At 36.5% G+C, this 11545-nt stretch overlaps 1 protein-coding gene across 2 annotated transcripts; it reads left to right on the forward strand.

Annotated features, from left to right (window-relative positions):
* Positions 1–6711: 6711 nt before the first annotated feature.
* LOC126597760 (protein SIEVE ELEMENT OCCLUSION B-like) lies at positions 6712–10769 on the forward strand. Of its 2 annotated transcripts, XM_050264591.1 has the most exons (8): positions 6712–7076; positions 7110–7478; positions 7616–7741; positions 8012–8463; positions 8596–8696; positions 8787–8926; positions 9257–9748; positions 9890–10769. In XM_050264591.1, exons 1-8 carry the CDS (start codon positions 6915–6917, stop codon positions 10544–10546), a joined length of 2499 nt encoding a protein of 832 aa, XP_050120548.1. In that variant the 5' UTR covers positions 6712–6914; the 3' UTR covers positions 10547–10769. The 2 variants fall into 2 exon arrangements, with proteins under 2 accessions (XP_050120548.1, XP_050120546.1); XM_050264589.1 differs by having other exon boundaries at positions 6712–7478.
* The last annotated feature ends 776 nt before the right edge of the window (positions 10770–11545 follow it).

Genomic DNA, 11545 nt, shown 5'->3' on the forward strand with positions numbered 1-11545 from the left:
ATTCTTGTTGAGAATAGATCCTCATTTGATGGGAGGAGCGTCCTTAATTACGCTTTCATTATGGTCGTACAAAACAACAATGACTTAAAATACGTTCGTATCACCTCAAGGGTTTATAGGTCGGCTCCATAATGGCAGTTAATTCTATAGTGTATCCCCAATTTTCTTTAACTCTCTCCACATACATTATGACAGGTAATGTATTGGCTTGTGTTTTGCGTATATGAAAAAATCTCTCATACTTTACTGTGCTTATTTCGTTTTGAATAAAGCATGTTCTCCGAGGAAAGAGAATCAAATTAGCGAGAGAATAAAGTGGGAAGGAGTTGAAGTAATAAAGGAGATCAATAAGTTGGGTGGCAATTAAGTAGATGTGGTTAGCATGTTAATCCGTCGAACTAGATGTGTTTAAAATGTTAACGTAAATATCAAAAGCTATGCTTGACCAACTTTAATTATAAACTTCTCAACTGTAATTTTTTGCTTAAGTAAACATTTTTGGAAATCCCTTAAATAAAAGCGATACAGGAGAAAAGGAAAGACAACTACTCGTTTATCAAGCAATGGTAGTAGTTGGGCATTAACCTTAAACAACGCAACAGAAAACGAAGAGTAATGCTAGGGAGTCAAAATTTATAAACTAAATTTTGTAAACCAAATGATGTGGACGTTGATTATTGAACTATTACTTAAGTATTGATTAATATGTTTATTTCTTATTGGTGAAACATCATTTGGTTTAAAAATTTGGTCTCCCTAACATTACTCGGAAAAAAACACAACTACTCATTTATCATTTCGAATAGCTAAATAAAAATCCTATAAAGGCAATTAGAATCAAATTCAATTGACGATGGATGAAGAACCTCATTATATGCTACATTATCATTTTAAATAATCAAAGTTTAATTGTCTAATAAATTATGATAGTTGTTATTCGCTCTCTAAAAATGTTATATACACTCTAAATATATAACTCACAAATAAAAGTTTGTATAGCTAAAAAGAGTGTACGATGACAATCTTTTTTTAAACCAAATTGTAAACCAAACGATGTGTTACCGATAAAAAACAAGCACGTTAATCGATATTTAATTAATAATTAATTATCTACAACCACATCATTTGATCTTTGCAAATTTAGTTTAAAATATTTCATCTCCCTATCATTCCACTATTTTTAATTATTAATAACATAACCCCAAATTTTTTATCTAATTCTACCGGGGATATCCTTCTACCAGACTGCCATTTAACAATTCGCATCTCCAAATTAATTTGTATTTTGCCGAAGAGATAGGATGCATCGTTTTGGGGGGTAATCTAAAGTTGTAATGACCTAGGGATAATCTCATACTCTCCTTATAAAAAAGGGTATCTCAGACTCTCACTTAAGTTTCTGAAGGCATATTAAAATATAATTTCTCTGCAAGAAGGGTATTCTGTATGAAAATGTATGTTACTGATCCAAATGTGTTGAGGTTGCACTTAAGAACAAAATTTAACAAGAAATTATATTACTATAACGTTTAGTCGTAGACGTGGATACAGATCATTATATACTTTGTTGTACTCAACTTTAAATTGACGCTCCATATGTTTGTTGATTAAAAGAAAAAAAAGGACGACATCTTTGTAAGATGACACAAATGAGCCCCATCAAAGAGTTTTATTTCAAAGACTGGGAACAAAATCTCTTCATTAGATTTGTGTGATGGGTAAAACGGCCTCCAGCATTGGATATCAGGATTCCACGAGTTTCGGTCCCCAGTTCAACCTGAAAATCAATACTAATCTGCCATAATACATGATCTAAGCTCCAAGGTAATGAAAATCAAATTAAGTGCATTCAATCGCATATTGGTCGAAGTCAAGAAATATTCTCCAACTTTGCCTCTATAAAATGGCAACTTCTATTCCGTTTAAAAGGTTAACTATCATTACTACTTAAATACTATATTAACGCTAAATTCGTCCTCGTGGCGCCTTCAACATACTTTGTTAACTTAAGCATCAGAGGCTCTTAGGCTGCTACCACACCGTTTTCTTTCGATGCTTATTCTATCTTCCTTGCATGTTGCTTCGTTTGCCCACCCTTGATCGGAGCGCACTCGCGAAGGTCTCCACACACTTTACGTTGACTCAAGGTCCACTAAATTTCGTACATCAGCAGAGTGTGTGAGATGCTAAAAAAGTGTATGTATATCATTTCTCATTATCAAACTTCACTTTTATATGCATCTTTCAAGATACGCATAAACAAAAAAAAACCCAGCAACCAACCAAATATTATAAAGTTGTGGTAAAAACTGCTTCGAAAAAAATATTGTCCCAAAAAATTGAGACAAAAGGAACGAGAAGAATAGTGTCAAACTGAGCAGCTAGCGAAAGCCACCCATGCTATGCAAACTCATAGCCAAAGCTAAAGTCAAGGCCACTCCACTGGTGATTGGGCTATATTTAAAGTTTGAGTCGAGCCGGATAAGCAAAGAAAGATAACACGAGCGGGCATGTACTTGGTTCTTTCTCTTCAAATATAGAGTTTGTTAGTTTAGTGGTTGCAGAAATATTAGTTTTCATTGAGGCGGTTCGTATTGTTTGGATTCGAGATTGAAAGCTTATTTGGATTGAAACTGATTCTACATTGGTTATTCATTATCTTTATAGTTCTCCTAAATCAGTTCCTTGGTTTCTCTTGGTTGATTAGAACAATTGTTTATGGTGAGTATTTTTTGTACAAACATTTATCGGGAGGGTAATCAAGTTGCTGATGCCTTGGCTTCTCTTAATTAGCATGGTTGGTAGTGCTTATTATTGGTGGTCCACTGTTCCAAATTCTGCCGTTGCCTCCCATGCTCGTAACCTTGAGTTTTGTTATGTTTTTCGTTTTTGTTGGTGTTTTCTTTGTTTTTCTCTTCTCAAGTTTTGGTTCCATCCCCCGCTTCTGTTCTTTTATTTTCACTTTTCTTTATTTAATAAATTTCGAAGATAGGGGGCGGAGGGGCCATTCTATCAAGGAGATCCCTTTCTAATCGCTCTGAGAGGGAAGAAATTTGCCTACTTGTAGTTGATGGCTAATCCTAGGGTCTTGGTTCTTTCTTTCCGCCTTGTGCGGGTTTAGAGAGTAAGATTTCTATTATTATAATCCGACGACCAAGCCTTCTGTGTAGCTCACCTAATGCATTATCATCCTTTAAGAAAAATATATATAAATTAAGCATATTGCTGATTTTATGTACTGGTTTGGTATTGAGGTGTTTTTATAAAAAGTGGGTATCAAAAAAAGCTGAGCTCAAAAAGGTGATTGGTAAACACTCAAAAACAGCTTATTTTCACAGTTTTGGGTTAAAAAAGCTGAAAACGCGAAGTAGCAAAAATGAGCTTATTCTCATAGCACAACAGAAGCAGTTTTTTTTTTCTTTTTCAAAGCACAGTAATACCAAACCAGCCCTACATGTCCACATTTTAAAACTAAAACTTTCACTCAAGGAATACCATAAGAAATTTAATCAAAGGAGAAATTAGGTTCTCATTATTCTTTTTTCTTTTCTATTGATCAAAACCTTATTTCTTTGTAATTTATTAGGCCTAATTTGATAAATGGTCCATGTGGTAATACGATAGTTAGAAGGTAGCCCTCGTGATAAAAAAATTCGGATTTAAGCCCTCGTGTTGAAGTCCGTTAGAAATTAAACCCAAAAACAATATTTCCGTTAATTCTCTGTTATCGTAAGAACCAGCCCATCCTGCAACTGGTATAACTTTCCTTCCGTTCTTCCATGCCTTCTTTTACATGACGTAGAGGTAGTCAATTTATTGTAGACTGATTGAACAGTTTCTGCTATTTCACTTTTCATGCCATCACTTAACCCATCAGATATGGGGCTCATTACTTGGTCCCCAACCTCCTGATAAATGTCATCGGAAAGATGTCTGGGTTTCATATTCTCAGCCCCTTCACGATTAAGCGTGGCCGATTGCTTCACAAAAGAAGTAACAACCAAGCTATCTGGGTTGCCTCCATGTCTTGCACTTGGGATGCTAACGGCTGGAGGGAAACACATGATGAAAAGAATTCATCGGAAAGATGTCTGGGTTTCATACTCTCATATAGGATTGTTGGATTCGAGCTTGTTCTTAGTTAGATTGAGCTAGTAAGTTTTTGGAACAACATTGATGAAAAATTTGTCGAAGAGGTTGCATTATCTAACCCATCTATTTAAAAAAAAAAAACAAAGAAAAAAAAAAAAAAAGAAGCAGCAAAAGAGAAGCTTACCGGAGAAACTAACCAAAATTTCGATTGTGGGTTTAAATCCTAACGGACTTCATCACAAAGGTTTAAATCCAAATTTTTTTACCACAAGGGCTATTTTCCGAATACCCTATCACCACGAGGACAATTTATCCAATTATGCCTTTTTTATCAAGATCTTTAGGTTTTAATAAATGTCATTATTTCAATATACAACATAATTACATTACATTTGTAAAATATTCATTTAGTGTGAGAAAAATTATTTATAATGTATTAATTTGCAACATAATTACATTAATTTGCAACCCTTTTTTTTCAAATTTGTACTATTTTCTTTCTAGTTTTAATTTGCACCCATGTATTAATTTATTTTTGTGCCCATATTTTTTAAAATTTCATTTGTACTCATAACTTTTTAATCTTTTATTTATACCCTAATTTATTTATAATGTACTCATTCTTCTTTATTAATGTACCACTTTGTTATGTGTAAAATGTACTAATTTTTTAACACTATGGATACATTCTTTTGTCATTTATTATTTCATATTGTTACATAGCTTTAATCCATTTAATCAATCAAAATGTTTGATTTATTTTTTATTGTAGCCGTTTTTAGTAGTATTATTTGAGGGATTTTAAATTTGTAAGATTATAAATCTCATAAGATATTAAACAATTAATGTCAAGACTATAGAAATATAAACATTAATAGTAATATAATGAGATGTACAAAGTCAAGAAACTTTGATCAAACTTCGAATACCATTAAGATTTTAATAAAAAAAAATATTAGAGACTAAAGACCGTATTTAAAGTATCCCTTTATCAAAACTTGTATCTGAAGATCAATTTTATGGGTGGGTGATGTGTATAATGTTTTCTAATTTGTGTGGGTTACGCGCCCAACTTGCTTGACCTTTGGCTCTTCTGAGTATCGAAATACTGTGGCCCCTATTAGAGATCTTGAACAATAGTAATATTCCCCTTTTACCTTGGATTTCTTGAGGCTTTTCCCTGTTTCTTTCATATTTTTGTCTTTTCCAGCTGATAAAAACAAAAGATTTATATTTATCCTTTCCGAGCATATTAGGCGAGATTTTTTTTTTCAAGTAAAGCGGTATGCTATGTGTCTTAATACAAAGGAACAATTCGATAGTAAGCATGTGTTGGTGAGTCAATTGATTTGGAGTCTTATGAATGAAATCCAAGCTACTCAACAAAATGATATATTTTCTCTTATTCTTCCATTTATTATATGACACGTGAAGTACCTGATTAAGTACCGGACACTTTAAAAAAAAAATTCTCGCATATTAGGCTATTTTATGTTCGTATCTTGTCATATATATCGACACTTACTCCCTTTTGTTTCCTACTTCCTACCATATGTCAAGCAATCCCCTGGTCCCTCATGACCATGGCCAAAGTTTTGGAATCTTATCTATATAAAAGAAAAGAAAAGCAATGTTAGGACGCATCCCAAACGCATATAGGTATATTCGTTTTCTTTTCCTTCCAATGTTCTATTATTCAGTTGGCCGCTAGCTTAAATTTATATGCTTTTCTCGATTGGTGAAAGATTTCAATAGCTTATTATACTTTGAGTACAAAAGGCACCAAACAATTTGAGTGAAGCATCAAATTATTGGTGGGATGAAGAAGGCAATGAACTTTCTAATTGATTTTTCTTGGTTCCGTACGTTATACTGTCTCCTTGGTTCCTCACTTTCGCTTCTGGGAAAAGTAAAAAAAAGCCAGTGATACTAGCTGGAGTATTAAGACTGAATTAACAAAATTATTATATGATAGTACCTCGTATTATATTTATACAGACTGGAAAATTCTAGACCTATAATATTATGAAATTGTTACACCAGTTTGATAGAATTGCAAGACCCTCTTGGTTTTGCATGCTAGTCTAGATGATTTAAAGCAGAAGGAAAACTTACTTGCAACTTAAATGATAAATTGACAAAGCTCAAACTTATTACGGACTCTCGAGTGTTTTAATTTTCTTACATAACTTTGCATAATTCGTTTTGATAATATTACCATATTGGCGTCCTAGTTGCAAAGTAACTTATTCTCCTAAAAGTACCAATCATGTACGAGTACGTATGATTCTATATGAATACTGAACGTCTAAACACAAAGAAAGTCATGAATATAATAATTCTAATACTCATTTAAGTAAACTTATTTGATGTATGCATGAAATTAATTAGTAATAAAGATAATCAAGTTATAATAAACAAACACTATATAACATGCATGAATCATGTCTCAGGGCAAACTATGCATGAATAACAAATATTCCTAGAGTAAGAATATCAAGATAGCTAGGTAACCCTTCGTGAAGAAGGATTTCGAATGCAACCAGATACATGAATAGACCCTTGTCTCTAAAGAGTAAAAATATCAAATATTATAATCTCTACTCTCTCTCCTGGCACTTTTTGGAGCAAACCCTAATGGAAGCAAGGTAGCTGCTACCACATATTGTTTTTGCACTTCTTTTTCTCTCCATTTTAATTGCATGCATCAACTATATAAACCCTAGCTAGCTAGCTGGAACTGAAACCAACAAACATCGAAGCCATTTCTCTCTTCTCTCCCATCCCCTCACAGCCAAGCTAACAGCCTCAACCTTTCGAAAATGGCCCTTGTTCCTCAGAATTTCCCTAAGGCCCCTGCACCTGCTCAGAATTATAATAACCCCCCTCTACCGGCTGCTCAGAATTATAACAACCCCCCTGCTGCACCTGCTGCTCGGAATTATGATCAGGCCCCTGTACCAGCTGCTCAGAATTATACCCAGGCCCCTGTACCAGGTGCTCAGAATTATACCCAGACCCCCATCCCAGCTGCTCAGAATTACAATCCGGTTCTTGTACCGGCTGCTCAGAATTATACTGCACCGGATGCCCCAGGTGCTCAGAATTACAATGCGCCCCGTGCACCAGCTGGTCAGTATTACAATAATCCCACCACCGGAGGACGCAGAGGCGGAGACCACTACAACCGCCCTCTGCTCAAAACTGGGCGTCGCCAATCTTCAATAACTTCTGATGACAGTATGCTGACCAACCAAATTCTGGCTAGTGACAAGTCTCATGCCCGTCCCTATGATGTCACTCTTCTTTCTTTGAAACACATTCTTCAAACCGTCGACGTCATCCTGTCCCACGTTACCCAACCTGACATCCACGGCATTTTCACTGTAAGTTTGGTTCTAACGAGATAAAGACGATAAAATCACAATCGCATAAAAAATCACTACGTTGAAATTTTATAAATGATTTAGTTTATTTATGATACTTTGTTGCTCATAATGTGACATTGTTTGTGTATAATTAGGGAGCACCAGTGCCAGGTGCACATGACGATGCTTTGGAGCATGATAAGGCTCTTTATGCTACCATGAGTGGCGTCCATGACAACTACGATGTTCCAACCAGCCTGTTTAATGAAATTTCCTGCGAGGTTTATGACATACATACTATAGTTTATAACTAGTTGTGGCGTTCATGTGATAGATACATAAATGTGAACGTGTATCACACGTTCAAACAATAATTAATTTGATTAATGGTCTAGATTCACAGTCGGTAACATAAAAAAAATCCTTTCTTACTATAGATAATTAGCACTATTGCAAAACAATCAGCATTATGATTAATTTGTCCCTTTAATTAAATTTACAAAATAAGTGCCCTATTAATTGTCTTGGCACTCTATATATGTGTGTGACAGATGTTCTGCAAGTGGCAGTCCGGGGAAGATGCCAACAAGATAACCATGGACATATTAGACATTGTGCAACACTATGACTGGGATGAGAAGGTTGTTCTTGCTTTGGGAGCTTTTGCTGTGAAAGATGGTGAATATTGGCTTGTGGCTCAACTTTACACCACCAACCCTCTTGCAAAAGCGGTTGGGCAGCTTAAGCAAGTGCAAGAGATACTGGAACGTGCCGGAACTAGCTTGAAGACCAAGTTTGACGCCTACAACAATCTGGTTAGGGCCGTGCTCAACGTGACCAAGTGCATTGTTCAGCTACATGACCTCCACCGCGATCCCCACTTGACAACTGAAGCAAAGTCAGCGGCTAACACTGCTCTTATCCCCACAGCTGTTTACTGGACGGTTCGGAGTATTGTAGTTGCTGGATCACAACTTTTGGGGATCACTGGCATGGGTCCTGAGTAAGTACTCGTTCTTCTGGATGCATGTGTGTGGTTTATATTCAGTCTGACAACATTAATTAACATTTTTTGACAAGCAAGAAAACGCTATGTTAAAGTTATTATGTTTTCCGTTTATTTGGCTTTTATTAGGTATGTGACAGAGACATGGGAACTATCATCCTTGGCCCATAAGCTCGAAAACATACACAGCCACCTCAAGGACAATCTCGACAGATTACAAGATATCATCCGTGAGTAACGAGTAGAGCTAGCTTATAATTAATTACCCTATATGTCTATGCAAATGCCTATCTAGAGACTAATGGTCTGATGGGATGCAGAGAGGAAGAAGGATGATGAAGCCTTAGCTGCAATTGCTTACATCTTGGAAACACCACACATTGATAACACCAAGCCTTTGAGGGTCTTGTTTTACAAGGACGATCTGCCTGCACTCTATGATTGCTACACCAAGAAGAGGGTTCGCTCTGAAATCTCACTTCTCTTCTATCCCCACAATATATATAATCAAATAGAATTGATCAACCAAGATCATTTTCAATATCATCAGGTCAACTAACCTTGATTGAAAAAATTAATAAGGAAATAGAAGTGCTGAATGATTTCATCAAGTACTTAATTATTTTTAATCAAGTGAATTCTAACAAGCTCTAATAGATGATCTTTAATTAAGCCTTGCATTTAACTTGCATTAAACACATACTTGGAAGGAAAATTAATGTTAGAGTTATGATTTCAATGTTTAATTAACCAATTTAACGCCCTCATACCCAATGGATATATCAAACAGGTTGACATTGATGTGCTGAAGAGGAAGGTTGTGATACTGTTCCTTTCGGACCTAGACGTTGTCCACGAAAACGAGTACATGATTGTGCAACAAATGTACATGGAAAAACGGCATAACCCAACTAGGCCAGAGAGCCAGTACGAGGTTGTGTGGGTTCCTATTGTGGACATGTGGACCGACGCCAAGTACCAGCAGTTTGAGGAAGTTAGAAGGAACATGGAATGGTTCACAGTGTTCCACCCTTCGGTTGTCTCTCCGACTGTCATCAGGTACATCAGGAAGCAGGATAAATGGAACTACGTCAAGAAGCCTCTGCTTGTGGTGATGGACCCTCAAGGAAAAATAGTGCACACCAATGCGGTTCACATGATGTGTGTTTTTGGAAGCGCTGCCTTCCCTTTCACTAGCAACAGAGAGAAGTTGCTCTGGGACGAGGAGACATGGAGGATGGAGCTTTTGGCAGACTCCCTCGATCAAAACCTAATTACCTGGGTACATCCATATATATTCACTTTATGATATTTAGCATGCTATGTTGTCAGACTGTTAATTAGTGTCCGGAATATTACAGTTTGATAGCATAACATGTCACTTAATGTAACAAATACTAATTCTTGAAATGACCGATTTCAGATCACAGAAGGGAAATACATTTGCTTGTATGGTGGGGAAGACATAGATTGGATCAGAAACTTCACAAAGTCAGCAAAAAAAATGGCTCAAGAAGCTGGGATCCAGTTGGAATTGCTTTATGTGGGGAGGAGCAAGCCTAAGGAGAAAGTGGTCCGGAACATCATGAACGTCATCCAAGCTGAGAAGCTAAGCCACACTCTTGAGTGGAACCTCATCTGGTTCTTCTGGTTGCGTCTCGAGAGCATGTGGCAGTCCAAGGGACAACAGATTCAGTCCGAGGCTTTTCGGTCAGGTCAATTTAGGACCGACAACATAAAGAATGATGCAGTGATGCAGGGGATCATATCGATGCTGAGCTTTGGTTCAAGTGACCGCGGGTGGGCTGTGATTGGCGCCGGTTCATCAGATATGTCTAAGGCTAATGGGGAGCACATGCATAGAAGTTTGAGGGAGTTTAACTTGTGGAATAGAAGGGTGAGTGAGATAGGGTTTGTGCCCGCACTGAATGAGTACCTGGCTGGGGTTTATAAAGAAGCTCCACATCACTGCACCAGTCTCATATTGCCTGCCACCGGACTCATGCCAGAGACTGTGGCCTGCGCTGAATGCGGCCGCCTCATGGAGCGGTTCACCATGTTCCGCTGCTGCACTGATTGATGAGCTTATGTTGCACCAGACCACAAGTGTGATTTTTATGATACGTTGAGTTTCCCTTGCTGATTACAGGCTTCTGCTGCTTTTCACTACTCGAAGTTTGCTATATTATGTATGACAATAAATGTGACATCTAAATTATGCTGGTGCATTAGGTGCCGCCTACAGTGTGTTTTCATATTATGATCCAATATTATCGCTATCAATAAATTTCAATTATTTTTAATATGGGTTCATTTTAGTACGTTATTAGAGTACTAGCTATTCGCATATCAAACTCTTTCACCAAATGATGCGGTAGTATTTGATTGGTTAAACTTGGATCCACTTTGAATATTATTAGTTATTAACAGATAAGATAATTACACACACTCTAACACATTATTTGGCAAACAAAATAGTAAATAAATTTTGTGAATTTAACATTATTCATGTTACCGTTGTCATTTTCGTCTCCTAATTTGTTAACATTGCCTCTGATGGCATGCGTGGCTGCATGTTAAGATTAATATATACAGAGATGATGAAATATAGTTAATGAACTAAAGTAGTTCGTTTATTAAAGGGTAAATCACATAATACCTTCTCAGGTTTGAAGTCTATTACAACCCTATACAACATCTTTAAAACATTTCACTTTCATACATCTCATTACCATTTTATTTCAAAATAATACCTCTGTTAGATTTTCCATCCATTGGTTTGTTAAATACTGACGTGGCATTAGTGGATCCTGTTACACGTCAGCCCACTCCCTCCAAAACTTGCACACGTGGAATTTTATAGTCCACGTCGAACCATGTGGACTGACAACATGGCAAATTTAAAATTAAAATGTTTCTTGAATCTCTAACCCACTATTCCCATCCCAGTAACCAACACAACCCCACTATCATCGAGCACACCACCATTCCCAAACCCAAAATCGAGAAGGATGAAGTTCTAGTAACCCTAGCCCCGACAGTGAAACCTTACTTCCGTTGCAAAACCTTATTTTCATCA

The sequence above is a fragment of the Malus sylvestris genome, chromosome 13, assembly GCF_916048215.2.
Source record: "Malus sylvestris chromosome 13, drMalSylv7.2, whole genome shotgun sequence".
NCBI lineage: Eukaryota > Viridiplantae > Streptophyta > Magnoliopsida > Rosales > Rosaceae > Malus > Malus sylvestris.